Source organism: Cyprinodon tularosa, unplaced genomic scaffold, assembly GCF_016077235.1.
Source record: "Cyprinodon tularosa strain WSP-4 unplaced genomic scaffold, ASM1607723v1 ctg401, whole genome shotgun sequence".
NCBI classification, from domain to species: Eukaryota; Metazoa; Chordata; class Actinopteri; order Cyprinodontiformes; family Cyprinodontidae; genus Cyprinodon; species Cyprinodon tularosa.
The window spans coordinates 369,617-387,866 of record NW_024039121.1 but is presented as its reverse complement, the minus strand read 5'-3'; the positions used below and the strand labels follow the sequence as shown (position 1 = coordinate 387,866).

The 18,250-nt window shown below is 41.1% G+C and overlaps 2 protein-coding genes across 2 annotated transcripts; one reads left to right on the top strand and one right to left on the bottom strand.

The window, feature by feature from the left end:
- Positions 1–1,848: 1,848 nt before the first annotated feature.
- Positions 1,849–4,003, bottom strand: timm8b (translocase of inner mitochondrial membrane 8 homolog B (yeast)). Its single transcript, XM_038298192.1, has 2 exons — positions 3,799–4,003; positions 1,849–2,491 (listed from the first exon to the last, which is right to left on the bottom strand). Exons 1-2 carry the CDS (start codon positions 3,898–3,900, stop codon positions 2,324–2,326), a joined length of 270 nt encoding a protein of 89 aa, XP_038154120.1. The 5' UTR covers positions 3,901–4,003; the 3' UTR covers positions 1,849–2,323.
- A 3,879-nt stretch (positions 4,004–7,882) lies between these two features.
- On the top strand, positions 7,883–17,333 carry sdhdb (succinate dehydrogenase complex, subunit D, integral membrane protein b). Its single transcript, XM_038298198.1, has 4 exons — positions 7,883–7,999; positions 10,168–10,278; positions 13,521–13,671; positions 17,107–17,333. The coding sequence occupies exons 1-4, from the start codon at positions 7,951–7,953 to the stop codon at positions 17,270–17,272; spliced, it is 477 nt and encodes a 158-aa protein (XP_038154126.1). The 5' UTR covers positions 7,883–7,950; the 3' UTR covers positions 17,273–17,333.
- Positions 17,334–18,250: the final 917 nt, after the last annotated feature.

Genomic DNA, 18,250 nt, shown 5'->3' with positions numbered 1-18,250 from the left:
TTAGTATTATGTTGGTTTAAGTTACACAGGTTTTTTTTTTTTTTTTTTTTTTTTTTTTTTTTTTTTTTTTTTTTGGGGGGGGGGGGGGGGGTGAATCGTTTTCTGTTTTCTTGCTTTACTCCATATCAGTTGGTGGCGGTAATGCACAATTCACAAGTCTGCCAACCGCCATAAAACCCCATAAGAAGAAGAAAGAAGAACATGAACATCTCCCCCCCACCGCTTCTGCCCCCAACAGTACGGTGAGTGTTACGGGACAAAATGTCTGCCACGACGTCCGCATCACCTACCTTCTCAAGTGATGAGGTTTGTTTACATAGATAATTTTACAGATAGTATTTCATTAGTCTGTGTAGGGTATAGATTTCATGTAGACTTAAGATAATAAATATACCCGTTATTTTTTCTACGTCGTTGTGACGTTTTGGTGAGCTGCTTTGCATGGTGATATAAACAGACGAAGTAATTGTAGTCATTAGTTTAACAGCGAGATTGTGTTCGCTGGAAGAATATATATTCCCTGTTTACAGAGTCCAAGTCTTGTTTGTGGCACGGGGATTACAAGGCGAGGAAGAGGGAGAGGAAGAGGGCGAGGAAGAGGGCAGAGAGGCCAGGTTGGGCGTGCAGCCAGGGCCAGGCGAGGGAGAGGTGCCAGCGGGGTGACTAGAGCAGAGGGGGAAAGGCTTGAAGATCTCCAAAGGAGCCGGAGAGAAGTAACCGAGGTATATATCCGTAGCTCGCTGATATGCAGCTTCATATATCTGTCTCTCTCACACTCACACACGCCACTTTCAGCTGTGGTAATTTTATGAAGCTGTGGCCTTATCTAGGTAATGCTACCAGACATCTTGACAATAGTTTGGTTGAAACGGGATGTGGGGGTGGGGTATTACGTGTATAAAAAGACAATTGTGTGTGTAGGATTAATTACCTGTCCAACAGAAAACTGGCGATTTGAGCGTCACTTTGAAAACCTTTTTTCTCCATCAGTGACTTCCATCGTGTAAATGCCGTGCCAATGTTGATCCGTGTTTTTTGTCGTTTCTTGTCACTCTTGCGTTTATTCTCGTCGTGTTTCCGCTTCTTAGATGACGGGGGTTCGGTGTCCGCCGCTTTTCGTTGTGATACAGAGTAGGCATGATCCTCCATTCGTCTGATGTTTGGCCACACAGTGCCAAACAGTTTGCAAAGTCACTCACGCCTGCCGCCTTGTTCACCTTTCTTGTTACTGAGGCGCAGTATACCTGCTTCTTCTTCTTCTTTGGTTTCAGGCAGACTAAACGCTTCTCAGGCATAATACTGCCATCTACTGTTCAGTACCGTCTCAGTTCATCTCTCTCAACTTGCCGTAGTTATTTTCAAGCGTAATGGGCGATCTCGCAATCGCTAGTTTGTTGCCTCTGCGCTTGCCGTAGCGCAAAGATGTCTGCCTCCATGGCTGCGAGACCCGCTCCTATGTAATTATAAATAACGAATTCTAAGGCAACGCAAATATTATGGTTAAAAGGCTGAGCTCATAGGTGATGATAAATAACATAGTTATGTATAATATATTCCATTTCTGACTTCATATCCCTGTAATTATTACACACTGTAGCTTTAAGGAACCTTTGGCTTTCTGATTATTAATCGAAAAAAGAATAAACAGATTAATCAATTAGCAAAATAATCATTAGTTGCAGACCTAAATAAAACTGTAAAAAAAAAAAAATGGCAGCTGGTGAAACAGATTTATGTGATCTATATCTATGTTCCAAACGGTAAGGATTATTAGTGGAGTTGTTTTTAGACGCCATGGCGGAACAGCTTTGGTCTTCAGTTTACCCATAAAATGAAAATACAGTGAAATAAGCAGATGCAAATTTTATTTATCCAACACAAGATTTGAATATTAAAACCATTAAATGATTGAATTTTGATTTACAATACATTTATTTAAAAATTAGCAATTATTTCTGTCTACATTTGTATATAAATATAGAAGGAAATAATTTGATGTATGTTTAGGGTTTGCTGGATGACTGAAAGGTGTCCGTTCCTTCTGCTGCTGCAGTCAGAGTCAACTGTCAAATAAACTGCTACGTTTTCCTGATATTTACTTTATATCTCTCTCTCTCACCTGGGAAAGGAAAAAAATACACAATATTTAAAGACTTTAATATGTTTTAGTAGCTCTGGTTTCAGAGCCTGTTTCAGGATGCAGAAATCTCCCATCAGAACACAGACGGTGGTTCTTCATCCCACTGGTCCTCCAGAAACAGGAGGCTTCATCCCAGGCCTCCTGCAGCAGCCGGAGGCTCCCACTGCCTCCTCTCGTCCACGGTCAGTGGGTGCCTTTCTGCACCATCTGTGTGAAGCGGTTGGTGATGCTCAGGGTGGTGTCGATGAACCTCTCCACACAGTTCTGCAGACATGTCTCTGTCCGGTAGTCCAGCTTGGAGCCCGGGCTGTCCACGCACTTATCCCAGCAAACGTCGGTGAAGTTATGCACCTGGAAGAGATCAGCACACCCACAAGGTCTTAGTGACGAACAGACATTTAATCTCATTTAGTACTAGTGATGAGTCCAGCTACAGCGAAGCATTGGTGCATCCATGGAGCCCATAGAGCAAATCGCTGCATCGGTGCGCGCGTCGATTCCAGAAAGTCATGTGACCGATACATGAGTGGTTTCTAACTGACTGACTCACTAAACTGGGTTTAAAATCGTATCTGTCAACATGATGCATCTGCTAGAAAAAATGTTCTCATCTCTTGCGGTTTGTCATTGAAATGATCAAGAATGTTGGAGCCTAAAAGGAATGGGAACGTTTTTTTAATTTCTCCTGCTGTCATCCTTTTCCTCTCTGTTATCACTGAACTCATCTGAATTAAAGTTAATTTCAAATTGACTTTTAGTTTATTTACTGTTTTTAATGTACTTATTGTTTAAAAAATATTATTTAAAATCCTTGTCCACCAGCATCCTCATTCACATTTTCCCCTAAATGTTCAGCTCATGATAAATGTTTCCATTATTTATTGGCTGCATCTAAAAATATCAAAGATATTTTCAATTTAAACATAGATATTAAATAATACAATATAACCTAATAACTTAAATGATATGACTGTACTAAGCGGGGGGGGGGTTATTTACCATCCGAACACTGATAATATTAGTGTGTCTCAGCCCCCCCCCTTCAGTGTCCACCATATTTGATCAGTCCATTTGCTGCACATGTTCAGAAAGGTCCAAACAGACAGCAGCAAACCATTTGAAAACAAACCATGCAAAGAGCAGTGTTGCCAACTTAGCGCTTTAGTCGCTATATTTAGCCACTTTTCAGACCCCTCTAGCACTTTGATTTCTAAAAAGCTCCTAGCGCCAAATCTAGAGACTTTTTTCTGCTACTGGAGACTTTGGAGACAACATCTAAAAGCAGCGAACTCTGCTCTCCAGAGCGAGTAGATTGGTAACCCCGCCTCCTGCTCTTTTCTCATTTCTCTATCTCTATAATGAGTCTGTTTTATGTGTTGTCTTCTCCATTCAGAGCCCCCCCTCCTGTCTTTGCCTAGGGCGCCTAATTTCCTAACTCCGCCCCTGGTACTAACTGATCCATTCAGTTTCTTCTGTCCCATTAGCTGCCTGTAGTGTCTTTAAATGTCCAGCAGGGGTCAGTATTCTATGACACAGTATCAAAGCATTATTAATAGGGTTTGTCAATGAGTGAAAACGCTTGAAGATGCCGCATTAAGCCGTCAGTAATCAGCGGTTTATCCCCAGAGGGCAGCGCGGCCCTCAGCATGTCCACCAACCTGAGCCTGGAACTGGGCCTTCTGCTGCTCTATCGCGATCATCTTCTGGAGCTCCGAGGCTTCCGCCTTCTCCGAAGCGCTGAGGTTATCAAAGCCATCCATGAGCTGCAGGGGAACCGGTGCTGATCGGCGGAGGCGTCCTTCACTGCTAGCCGGCGTGTTCTGCTCTTTGCTCCGGCTGAGGAGGAGCTCCTCAGGAAGTCCTGATATGGAGCAGATCTATAGATCATAGGGATGCTCCTCACAGCCCGATGAGTCACATTCATGTGTTTTGGAAATCTGCACCGGGTCTGTGACGCAGCACGTTACGCTGACCAAGATGTTTAATAATGGAAAGATGCTGTTTGAGAAACGGACCGTTGCTTTCTGGTTGCTTTTATGTGTTTTTATTCTACAGATTGGCCTTGTTTAATATTTCAACTATGCTTATGGTAACTTTCTCTAATTTAATTTATTCCTTAATCTTTTTCAAATTGCAGAAGTTCAGTCACGGGAGCTTTGCTTGTTTTTAACGTTTTAGAATATGTTTAAAACTTTAAAACTCCTGATTGTGAAATTAATGCATTTGGAAAGTTGAACAAAATGGTGCCAAACATAACAATGTGAAACTATAAACTCTTAATGTAACAGCAGCTTTACTAAATAAGCTAAATATTCTATATGATCTGAAATTATTTCTATTGGGAAAAGGGGAAATATTCTTATGCAACTTGTTCTTTATTTAAGTCACATTTTGTAGCTTAACTAATTGAGTCAAATTTTTTTAAACACTTTAAATGCTGCTGTGTTTGTAAAATGCTATTCTTTTTGGTTTATTAAACCAGATCTCATTTGAAAATGAAGTATTTTAACAAAGACATTAGCTGCAAAAATAAAGATTTATTTGAAAAAAATGCATCCTATATGAAAACAAACATATCTAATTCTTCCACTCCAGCTTATCTTTAAGATACTCAGGCAAAAAAAAAAACCATTATTAATAAATAATATAGCTGAATCTATTTTGAAAAATCCAAACTAAACTTTTAACTTATCGTGATTAAGGAAAGTTATGTTTATTTTTCAAATGTAGAGGTGGCAGTGTAATGTTTCTTACTGTGACTGTGTGAAAATAATTTTATGCTCAAATGAATCAATAAATAGGTCAGACTAAGTCTGAAAAAAAATGTTGCTCTCAGGAGAAAATACAAGTTAGAAATAATTGTTAAATGCAAGAGCTAGACCAGGGGCCTGTTTCAGAAAGGAGGTTAAGTGAAAACTCTGAGTTTGTTAACCCTGAAATGAGGGAAACTCTGGGTTTTCTGTTTCAGAAAGGGAGGTAAGTTAAACCTGAAAAAGCAGAGTAAGTCAATCCCGTTTCTGAAAGAGAGATAACTTATACTCAGAGTCAGTTACCATGGGAATTTACTCTGTGAACCTAACCTGGTCGGGAGCAGGTTTTCTTCAGAAAATCCAGAGTTTATTTTGGTCTCCTCCCCTTTTTTAAAGAGGAAGTGGTGTTTAAACACCTCATTGATTCTTTGGGGACATACAGTATTCATTGCACACATTTCAGTCACGTAGAGCGCATCAAAGGGAATGAAATGGCATGTCCTTTAATGGATGATCCTGTTTGTAAAGCCAGGTAGCTACTCTACTCCCATGATGTGCTCAAGGCTTACCTGCTTGAAGTATGTTTTTATATTTCATTTTCAGCTGCTGCCATGTTCTTTTGATGCCTGCAGGATTGCACCTATCCATGAAAACTAAATTAGGTTTAATAAAATACTGTTCTTCCAGTTTCACCTCTGATATTATAACAGTTGGGTAAGTTACTCTAAAATGGTTCTTAATTACTAACTACAAATTTTATCTTCAACAAGTCTAATTAGATTAATGTAATAATTACTGTCTCTAGAAAGTATTGGTCTACTTACTAATTTGTTTTACTTACTTATTAATTACTTTCTAAATCCCAAATCAACCTCAACCACTTGAACAATACAAGGAGAGACAAGAAACTGCACTTCTAATGCTTTCAAATAAACAATATTCAATTGCATGAATTAATCTTAAATTGACCAAAGTGTGTAACTAGAGGGAGAAAGTTCAAATCAAAATATACCTTTTAAAATTTGATATTAAATCCACTATTGTTTTATAGTCTTTAATTTAATTACAGTATTTATATGACTTAAGTAACTTAATTCATTACACCCAACACTGTATAAAAGTAATTAAAATGTAAACTTACGCATTGACTCGAGCAGCTATTTTCACCCAAGCTAACTCTCTCTCCTTCGCCACTGCAGCCGTGTTGCTTCTTTTTTTAAATACATGTTCAAATTCTGCATATGCTTGCATAAGCACATCTAGTTCTGCTGGTGAGAAATATGCACACCTTTTTTTGTCTGACGCTGTTGCCATGGTGACTCGTAATATCTGTGCTCCATTGATAATGGCTTTTTATAGTTGTGGTGCACGCGCTTAACTCAGAGTCAGTCAATTTAGAGTTGATTGAACTAACTCATTTCAGCTGTTCTGAAACCCAAAACTCAGAGTTTCCAATCTCAGGATAAGTCAACTCAGAGTTCAAGTTTTAACTCAGAGCTGGTTGAACTTCCTTATTGAAACAGGCCACTGGGGCCCCGTTTATGAAACGGCTCAAACATATACAAAAATAAAAACAAGAAAAAGATCATTACGTCTATCTTTTAAAGGGTTTATATTCAAAGAAGATATTTTTACATTTAAGCATAACGAACAAGAAGCACGGAACAGAATTTTTTTTTTTATTGAGTCAAAAACATTTACATGAAAAAAATACTCCCAGAGAGGATGGCAAAGATGAACATGAACAGATAAAGATCAAGTACAATAAAAGAAAAACAACTAACAGGGGATTTATCTCAGCAAACATTTAAATCACACAGAACCATAGAAATAATAAAAACAAAAAGGTGAATGCACTTAAAATAGCAGATGTTTGGAGAAATCAAGTCTCAATTTTTTGGCATGTTTGTCATTTTTTTATCTTTTTAAGAGAAGAAAAATAGGTTTTAAAGTCATTAATAAACCAATGAAAAGAAGGTTTAGAATTTCTCAATTTTTCTCAGTGGATCTGATATTTACCCAACAGCAGGAGGATATTAATAGTATCAGAAACAGGCTGGGGAAGATGGTCCATATAAAAAATGACATCATTTAGTGCAAAAGGGAGGGACATCATTAAATTTTAAAGAAAACTAATCTTTCAACTCTTTCCAGAAGCGGTGTGTAGCGGGACAGAGGTAAAACATATGTTCAACGGTTTCACTATTATTATTACAAAAGGAACATTGATCCACCTTAAAACCAAATCTTTTTCTTAAAATTTCTGCCACAGGATAAAAATTTTTATCACTTTAAAATGTGTTTCTTTGACTTTAGGTAGAGTAGGCCATTTAACAAATTCTGAGAATGCCTTATCGACTGTATCTGATTTAACGGGAATATCTGTCTTACAATTAAATCTAATATAATCATGAAATTTCTGTGCTTTCAAAAAACTGTTAATGAGTTATTTATTACATTTTTCATCAAGCAAATTGCATTGTGAAATCAACAAACTGTACGGAAGAGGATTAGGGCCACTGGAAAAAAAAAAAAAAGTTAACTGATTTTTAAATTTTATTTCAGTTTAACATGGGAAAAAAGTCAGAATTCTGACTTTAATCTCAGAATTCTGACTTTAATCTCAGAATTCTGACTTTAATCTCAGAAATCTGACTTTTTTAATTGTCAGAATTCAGTCAGAATTCAGAGAATAAAGTCAGAATTCTGACTTTTTTCCCATACTAAACTGAAATAAAATTTAAAAAAATCCGTTTACTTATTTTTTTCAGTGGCCCTAATCCTCTTCCGTATTTTTCCCATGTTAAACTGAAATAAAATTTTATAATCAGTTAACTTTTTTATTTTTTCAGTGGCCCTAATCCTCTTCCGTAAAACTGGGCAATATTGGAGGGTAATTATTATTATATAACTTAACACGGAACAGAAAAGGACAAAGAAAGATAAGTGAAGTGTTCTTAAGGCGGAGTGAGACATCTTCGCAGCTTTTCACCATCTTCGTTGTGATTGACTACTCATTTACATCCGGGTAACAGTGGTGACCTTGGTGGGTTAGTCATCATGGCGGCCATCGTCAGGTTGAGTTCTGTGTGTCGTAGGGGAGTAAAACGTGAGTACAGCTCTCTGCTTTCAGGCTTTCTGGGTGTTTTTAATCCCGAACAGGGCGGCGGGGTGAGAGGAGGAGGGCGGCGGGGAAGAGGGACGAACAGCGGCGGCCTAAAACCACGGCTGATGATGGGTCTGCTGTCAAGTTCACGACACGCAGTAAAGCGGGTTGTTAGTCAACTCTGATAGAAACACCTTCAGCCCGGGATGAGCTTCATGGCGGTTTGTAAAAACCTGCGTCATAAAATCACGGTCACGCACTGACTGGACACGCACGCGTGACCTGCGTGGCCATCCAGAGCGGGAAGCTGCAGCTTTTTAGAGTTTTGTTCCATTACTGTAAAGATGGAGCCGATATGAGCAAATATCCAGAATCTTATAATTTCACTTTGTTTTAAAGTTGCGTCCATCCCATTCTATGGAAGGCCGTTATGGGATACTATCTCATTATGACATAATATCTCAAAATAATGAGATAGCATCTCATTAGAGGGAGTTAATTTATTTTTTTAAGTGAGTGGTGGAAACAGGTTTCCATACCATCCAGTCTGGGTTTTTTTTTGGGGGGGGGGGGGGGTTTGGACTACAACTGAATTAGAAATTTAAATCTGCAGCAATATGCAGGGATTAAAGTATTCTGGCCCCAGGCTGGATTTCCAGCTTGCAGCGATTGCCTGTGGGTAAAAAAATAACTCAAAAATAAATTAAACTGTCTATGTCTCTGAAAGGGGGGTCGTTAAGGGGAATTGTTGGCCTGGCTGAAGAGGCGGGGTCTTCTGTTGCCCTGTAAAGGGGTTGGGCTGCGATGATAGCAGGAATATGGCTGCATTGTAGGTTTTTGAAAGCAGAAATCTGAGTCCACCCCCTCCCTTTAACGACCCCCCTTTCAGAGACATAGACAGGTATGGGGCATTGCAGGCTAACAAAAGAAGCCAAACGACCCCCATTCCAAAGGGGGGGACCCGTTCATCCGTTTCTATTTGCATGTTTTCTAAACTAAAACCAGGCTTTGTTGGGCTGCTGGATAAAACCTGGAACTAAACGCTATTTCTGACATTTTGGATCGAAAAATCTTCCTGGATGGAAGAGAAACGTCTTTAAACTTAGGCTACGTTCACACTGCAGGCCTTAATGCTCAATTCCGATTTTTTCGTGAAATCTGATTTTTTTGCGTGTCCGTTCACACTTCCAAGTATATGCGACTTGTATGTGATCTGCTGTGTGAACTGAAAGCGTTCAACCGAAGTGTCCCGCATGCGCACTCGAGGACGCGATGACGTCACATGTAGCAAGCGTCCTCAGTGTTTGCGGAAGTAAACATGACTCGTAATACCGCAGCGTATATTGCGTTCTTTAAGTTCTTCTCCAACAGGAGCAGGCACATTACGAACGAAATCTTTTTAAGAAGATCAAAAAGAAAGACCCTCCCCCAGTTCCGGTAAGACCCTTCGAGTTTGGTCTGAATCGAGCTATCTTTGCAAATATGAATTAAGTCAGCAACCTCACTTTCTCTCCATTGACTGCTCTCTGTGTTATCTTCCGCCATGGTTGTTAGTTTTTCCCCGCCTCCGCTTAGTAGGACGCAGATTAGTAACGTTTAGTAACATTTGTCAAGTATCAATGACGTGTAGGTCGGATGAATGCGACCTGGCCGTACAGACACAGGTCGCATTTGAAAAAATCCGATCTGTGTCGTTCAGACTGTCATAAAAAGATCAGATACAGGTCACATATGGGCAAAAAAATCGGAATTGGGTCACTTCAGGCTGCAGTGTGAACGTAGCCTTAGACACCAAGTCCAGTGGATTGATTTTTAACTTTTTTGGAATGACTGTTGCAGATATTATTATCAAAACAACTTCTGACGTTTTTAAATGTGCCCTTTAAACCCGTCTGATATCCCAGCTGTAGGGCACGGTGATGGAAGTGTCATGGTTTGGTCTTAGTTTGTGTGTCAGAACTGCCTCAATAAACCACAATGATCTAAATTTAATCAGTTTAGCCGCCAGTGTGGAGCAGCGGAAGCCTTTTAATACTTTAAATGGGTTTCATTCTTGTTGCTATAGCGACTGTTTGTCATTTGTTTCTCAGATGTTTCTAAAGTTTAGTTTTCAGTAAGAAAACAGTCCAGCCTGCCTGTAAAGCTGGAGTCTCTGTGGTTTCTGTCCTCAGCTCTGTTCTACCAAAGCGTCCTGCATACCAGGCCAGCCGCCGTCCTTCACCAGGAGCGCCAGCAGCCCCACGCGCTGACGGCCAGGATCCATTCATCGCAGCCGCTCTACGGTCAGTGCTGCAGCTCTGTCCGCCCGCCCGCTTACCAGGACGCCAACCTGACACATTAGCAAACACTTGATGGAAGTGATCTGATGTGTGTGTGTGTGTGTGGTTGGCGGTTAGTTTACGATGTAAATGAACGTTTCCGCTTCACCTTTAAAGTGCAGCGGAAGTTATATGGGTTGTGGGTTCCTGTTTTCACCCCACACCTCTTACCATGTTGTTTTGGAGGAGTACAGCCGTACTTCTGATTACTGAATTAATCTTTAACTACTTTACTAACTGAATAATCATTAACTTGAGTCTAGAGACTAAAGCGTTCCTTTAGCTCAGGTATGTCCATCGTCGGTCCTGGAGGGCTGCTGTGCTGCAGGATTTACCCCCAGGTTCCACATATTCCACTCAGTCAATTCAATTAAATTATTGGATGCAAACTGTTTTACTTCAACTTCCCAGGAAGCAGATTTTTCATCTCAATCAAAATGTTTATTTTATACCGAGAGGCTTAAAGGTTTCTTCATATCCCGTCAAAACTTCCAAGAGCGCCTCCGACATCTTCAAAACAAACTTTGGCAGAAACTGAACATGTTGGATGCTGACGAGGATTTTTTCAATATATATAATATATACACTATCATTCAAAAGTTTGGGTCACATTGAAATGGCCTTATTTTTTAATGAAGACAACTTTGAACTAGTCTTAACTTTAAAGAAATACACTCTATAGATTGCTAATGTGGTAAATGACTATTCTAGCTGCAAATGTCTGGTTTTTGGAGCAATATCTACATAGGTGTATAGAGGCCCATTTCCAGCACCTCCAGTGTTCTAATGGTACAATGTGTTTGCTCATTGGCTCAGAAGGCTAATTGATGATTAGAAAACCCTTGAGCAATCATGTTCACACATCTGAAAGCAGTTTAGCTCGTTACAGAAGCTACAAAACTGACCTTCCTTTGAGCAGATTGAGTTTCTGGAGCATCACATTTGTGGGGTCAATTAAACGCTTAAAATGGCCAGAAAAAGAGAACTTTCATCTGAAACTCCACAGTCTATTCTTGTTCTTAGAAATGAAGGCTATTCCATGTGAGAAATTGATAAGAAACTGAAGATTTCCTACAACAGTGTGTACTACTCCCTTCAGAGGACAGCACAAACAGGCTCTAACCAGAGTAGAAAAAGAAGTTGGAGGCCGCGTTGCACAACTGAGCAAGAAGATAAGTACATTAGAGTCTCTAGTTTGAAAAACAGACGCCTCACAGGTCCCCAGCTGGCATCTTCATTAAATAGAACCCGCAAAACACCAGTGTCAACATCTACAGTGAAGAGGCGGCTGCAGGATTCTGGGCTTCAGGGCAGAGGGGCAAAGAAAAAGCCATATCTGAGACTGGCCAATAACAGAAAAATATTAAGATGGGCAAAGGAACACAGACATTGGACAGAGGAAGACTGGAAAAAAGTGTTGTGGACGGATGAATCCAAGTTTGAGGTGTTTGGATCACAACAAAGAATGTTTGTGAGACGCAGAACAAATGAAAAGATGCTGGAAGGATGCCTGACGCCATCTGTTAAGCATGGTGGAGGTAATGTGATGGTCTGGGGTTGCTTTGGTGTTGGTAAGGTGGGAGATTTGTACAGGGTAAAAGGGATTCTGAATAAGGAAGGCTATCACTACATTTTGCAACGCCATGCCATACCCAGTGGACAGCGCTTGATTGGAGCCAATTCCATCCTACAACAGGACAATGACCCTAAACACACCTCCAAATTGTGCAGAACTATTTAGAGCAGAAGCAGGCAGCTGGTATTCTATGGGTAATGGAGTGGCCAGCGCAGTCACCAGATCTGAACCCCATGGAGCTGCTGTGGGAGCAGCTTGACCGTATGGAACGCAGGAAGTGCCCATCCAACCAATCCAACTTGTGGGAGCTGCTTCTGGAAGCGTGGGGGGCAATTTCTCCAGATTACCTCAACAAATGAACAGCTAGAATGCCAAAGGTCTGCAATGCTGGAATTGCTGCAAATGGAGGATTCTTTGACGAAAGCAAAGTTTGATATAAAAAAAAAAAATCTTATTTCAAATACAAATCATTATTTCTAACCTTGTCAATGTCTTGACTCTATTTTCTATGCATTTCACAACGTTTAGTGGTGAGTAGGTGTGACTTTTCAGGAAAACACAAAATTGTTTGGGTGACCCCAAACTTTTGAATGGTAGTGTATATATAATATATAATTAGATATATATAATTTCATATATCATATGAGATAAATTAATGATATAGTGCATGCTCTCCTCGAGCTTTAAGGAAGTCGGAGCAGAACAATACGGGAGGAACGGTGGAGGCTGTAGGCTTTGCTTTGCGCAGGCCGTCTGGAGCGGGGTGTTTGCGGAGGATGTGGGATTTTAGGGTTGGAGGTCTCCCTGCTTCAGCACAGCTCATTCAGACGATCACAGTTTAACAAAAGCCTGTTAATCAGCAATCAATGAAAACTTAGCTGTACTGGAGCAGGAAAACCTCTACAACCTCCAGGACATCCAGGATCAACGCTAGCTGAAAGAAGAACCCACTCATAGCGGTAATTATACCAAAAATATATAAAAACGGTTGGAATTCCAGATGAAAAAACCTTTTTTTTTTTCACAAACAAGCTCTATCCAGAAGTCCTAAAGGCCAGTTTTAGCTTTGCTTTGTTTAATTCTGTGTAAATCTTCTTTAAAGGAACCTTTGATCATCTGGTTATTAATCCAGAAAAGGATCAATCAGCAAAACGGTCATTAGCTGCAGGAACTGATAAAACTCGGCTATCGTCTGCATAGCGGCGAACGCAGAATTATGCAGTGCGATACGAGTTGTGACTTTGCAGAGCGGTGAGGTCACTGAGACGGCTGCTGCACACGCTAACGGACACAGACTAATTCTATTCTCATTGCTTTTATGTCCTGCTGAGTTCAGGTTCTAATATTTATCTTCTAAAAACCAAAATCTTCTATTTAACCTGTTTTTATGGACTTAGGTTTTATTTTATTTTTTTTGGAGTGTAACTGAGTCGTTTTTCCCAAAGGGAGAAGGAAGAGTTCGTACCTCCTGAAGAACGGCAGGTTAAAGGTTCCACCTGATTTAACTTTGTTAAAACAGAAAAGCTCTCTTTATGTCTCTTTGTTCTTCAGAGGTAGTTATTCCAGAACCTGAGTCAGTTTCTGCTTCCAGCACAGCTGAGCGATGCTCGTCTTTCTGTTTCTCCTGCAGCGGGCTCCGACTCCAAAGCGGCGTCGCTCCACTGGACAGCAGAGCGCGTGCTGAGCATCGCCCTGCTGGCCTTGGCTCCTGCAGCTTACTTCAGCCCGGGGCCCGTGGTCGACTACTCGCTGGCTGCTGCTTTCACCCTGCATGGACATTGGTAAGATGAGCAAAAAAGTTCAACAATCCACTGGACTTTGATTCCAAGCAGGAAGACGGCTTTCAATGTGTCGGAGCATCTAGAGCTTCCATTAAACCTTCAGCATCACCATGGATACAAACGTAAACACGTAGGGTTCCTCTGGATCCGTGTGACGTCACTTAGAATGAGGTTTAAAATAAAGAGTCTGATAGGATTTTAGAGGAATGCAGCAGGAAGGTTCTGGGTTGGATTCCCCAGCAGGTACTCCAGCTTCCTCCCACTGTCCAAAAACACGACTGCAGCTGGTTTACAGGTGAAGTCAATGGTTGAGGTGCAGCAAAAGGTCTTGCAGCGCATCATGAGCTTCAGAAGCAGCAGCTGCTGGAGATGGAAAAACTGAACTTTAGCTGCTGGATGCGCCGCATCAACCAATCAGAGAAGCTGATCTGGGAGCTGGCAGGAAGAGAGACGCAACACTGCTGATGCAGGGCGCTATGATCACTCCTCTGAAACTAAAACTAAATTAACTTCAAATGTAGAAACCTGCCGGCAGAATATGTTGGCTTTTATTATCCTGCTGCCTGCAGTTTGGATTAGGTATGAAAAACACCTTCCAGCCGCCGAGAACAGTAGTAGAAAACCGGAAAATAAATATCTCTTAATTATGAGAAAATATCTCATAGTTACCAGATCTTTTCTATATATTTAGTTATGATTACTTAAAGGAATAGTACACCCAAAACATGATTAGCCTTCATTTTCTCACTGAACGCTACGGAAACCGCGGCAGACCAAACCAGATGAAAGTGCGCATTCAGCTCGGCAAAGAACTCATGCTCTTCCTCAACACTGAAGTCCTCAGACATTTTTCTTTCGTTGTTTCTTTCTTTGCACAGGTAAACAGCACATTTCTTCTTCTACGCTTGCATTATCAGCAGAGCAGACGCTGAATGCGCACTTTCATCTGGTTTGGTCTGCCGCGGTTTCCGTAGACTCGTGAACGCGCTTTTAGGAAATCCTATACACTACTGTTTATGCTCTAAAAACATTCTAAATGACTTTGTTTCAAGTAAATTCTGGATGCTACCCACTCAGGACACTTGGAATACATTGGACGAGCAGTATGGAGGAATATTGACACGTTTTTTGTGGACTTTTATGGACCTTTCTGCCTCGGGCGCCATAGACCTCCATTATTTGAATGTCAGCAGACAGCAAGAAGCCTCCCAGATCTCCAGATGCATTTGAGATATCAAAAAAGTACTCCAGAGTGTTGTTCAGCATGGGGGTGAGTAGAAAATGAAGGCTAATCATGTTTTGGGTGTACTATTCCTTTAAGCCAGCAACAAAGCATCTCTGAGAAAACTGGTCTTCATGATTACTTCTTAACACTGAACAGTTCTCTGTACCGAGGTCTGACCTGATGCGCGTTGGAGCTCCGCTCCTGTTTCCACTTCATCAATAAAGTACTCAGCTATAACCCTGAGTTACTACTGGTGGAGTAAACATGCAGCCATGTGACCATACGTGAAAATTCCTCAACGGCTCCATTAATACAGATTCCGTTTGGTCGTAGTTTTTCTATGAATCGACCTGCTGCATGAAGTTGACCTGGGAGTTTTAAACGATCCTGAAGCCTCAGCTGAGGATCTAGGATTATTGAGAAGGTACCGGCAGACAGTGAAACACCACCAAGTCAGCTGGAATGAATATCAGATGCATTAATTTCTAACCATAAAGCGTCCCGTTCTGGTTTAATTACTCCAGCAGGTCAGAGTAGAGTGGACTTTTTGGACTTTCTGCGCATTGCTGACAAAATAAAACTATTCCATCCACATTGAGGAAACTCCCAGCGTCGCAAAACTACCATATTTTCACGACCATAAGGCGCACCGTACTAAAAGGCGCAGTCTCATTTATGTGTGCCATTACTGTATTTAACACACACATAAGGCGCACCGGACTATAGGGTGCGGGTTTTATATACCGGTACATGTCCTCTACTACGTTTAAATACCTCTACTGCGTATTTAAAAATAGAGCGGGAGCAAAACTGAGTATGATTGTGCTTTATTCATGTATTTATTACAAAGTATTAATCAAACCCATCAAAGTCATCATCCTCTGTTTCTGAATTAAACAGCTGCGCTGAGGCCCCGTCCACATGAAGTCAAACCCTGGCCTAAACGCACAAATTTTTCACCAAACCAGCCTCTCATCCACACGAAGCCGGCGTTTCGGGGGTCTGTAAACGATCTTTTTTTATTAAGCCTTCAGAGTGGGAAGATTCTGAAACGCCGTTTTCGCGTTTCCATCTTTAAGCTCTTACCGAATTTTTTTTTTTTTACACGCATGCGTCATAGCGTCGCCTCTAAACACGCATGCGCGACACAGTATCACAACAACAATGGCGCCGTACTGTGTTGAATGGTTGCTGCTCATGCTACTCACCCTGCTGTCGGGCTTACAACAGAATCTTCTTCTTCTGGAATATCTCCAGGAAGAACAGAGCAATATGGACGACATAGTTCAGCACCTGAATTTGACTGAACCACGAAAATGGACCCGCAGGGCAACCATGTATAAATATTACTGCGCATGCCCAACATTTCGTCGCCTATTTTTGCTTTGGCACCACAGCGCCACTTACAGGCAGCGTTTTCATGCATTCGTGTGGACGATCACATTTATTTTACGTCTCCGTCTTTACGACAAATGTTCTGGAAAATATTAGCGTTTCGTGTTCGTTTTGACTTCATGTGGACGGGGCCTAAATCAGACATGGCAATTTCCACTTCTTCGCTGTCAGTCACTTTCCATGTCGTGCGGCTCCTCAGAAATAATGCCGGCTTTTGCGAAAGCTGGAACAACAGAGCCAGCAGACACGTTAGTCCAAGCATCTACAATCCATCCGCAAACGGTGGCGTAATCTGCCCGGCGCTGCCTTCTTATCCTGAAACTGTGGTCTCCGTCTGTCATCCATCGCTCCCACGTCGCTCGCAGCCTTACTTTGAATGGCCGGTTCACACCGATGTCGAGCGGTTGAAGTTCCGAAGATAATGGCGAGCACAGCGTTCATTTGTTTCACCATGTTTTTCACATCGGCTGTGAGATGGGCACGCATGGAGTCACAGTTTATATGCCCCTTATAGTCGTGAAAATACGGTAAAAGGAAATAAAAGCCGATTAAATCATTGTTCATGTTTCATGTAGCGTAGCTCAACCATGACTGTCCTTCCTGATCTCCTAAAAATGAAATGTTACGTCATCTTATTTTGTAATTATGAGTCAAGATCTCATCATTATGATCTCAGATGTTTTGTTTTTTCAGTATGCTTCTGTAGGTTAGTGACTCGCTCTCATTAGAGCCGTCTAGCTTCATGTGGGCTTTCCTGGGAAAGTCGGAAGCAGACGACGGGAACGTTTTCCACTGACGGTGTTTTTCCTGTGCAGGGGAATCGGTCAGGTGCTGACAGACTACGTCCACGGGGACACGAAGATCAAGATGGCCAACGCGGGCCTCTTCCTTCTGTCCACGGTCACCTTCGCAGGCCTCTGCTACTTCAACTATAACGACGTGGGCATCTGCAAAGCCGTGGCTCTGCTCTGGAGCAAATGAAAGGGACTTTGGACTGGCCAGCTCAGGAGGAACCAACGCTTTGGGACGAATCTGATCCCGGCTGATTGTAAAAAAACAAACAATAATTCAACGCGTTCTTTGTAAATTCTATCATTTTGAAATGAGTTTAGATGTTTGTTGATTGGGCTGAAAGCCTCCATTTGCTTCTAAGTCATTTAAGTGTCTCCATCCACTGATCAGGTCTAACAGCAATTTAAAACCTTGTGTTTTTTTTTTTTAGTCGCACATCCTGTTGAGTTAAAGGTTGCAAACCGCTGTGCTGCTGCTGAATTTAGCATCCGTCAGAAATCTACCAGATAACCGGAGGATTTCCCTGATGCTGCAGAAAGCTTCTTCTTCTTCTCTGTTCTCTCCCTGCATGCAGAGATTTCAGCTGATGCAGGAGGAAGTAAAGAAAACTGAGCTCCGCCTTTAATCTGTGCAAATATTTACACAGTAAAAAAAAAAGCTGCTCACACTTGGCTTTGTTTTTTTATTGATACACTTATTTAATATACTGTGTAGTAGAAAAACAGGCGGTTATTTCTTTAGTTATGATATAAAAACTGGTTAAATGGATAGTATAATATAGAAGGAACCCTAATAAAGCGGGAAGAGACCTCCGCTTCAGGATGACAAATTATAATTAAAAAACAAAACAGTTGCATCAAAGAAGAGCTTTAAAATGAAATGTTTTAGTCCAGTGAGACAGAAGACAGTTGGATGTCCAGAGGAGGATGAAGGTCCAAGCCTGAATCCCAAACCGCCCCCATATCACTAACCGTTGTGGTCAGAAAATTTCGATTTTATATTTATGCTTTTTACTCACTATGAAAGTTAATTCCCCTGCTTAAAGTTGTTTGCAGACCAGACATTCCTTATTCCCATAAAAAACATCTTCCAGGTCTCCCTTGAAAAAGAGATTTTATCTCAAGGGACTTCCTGGTAAAATAAAGGTTACAGGTAAATAAAAAAATA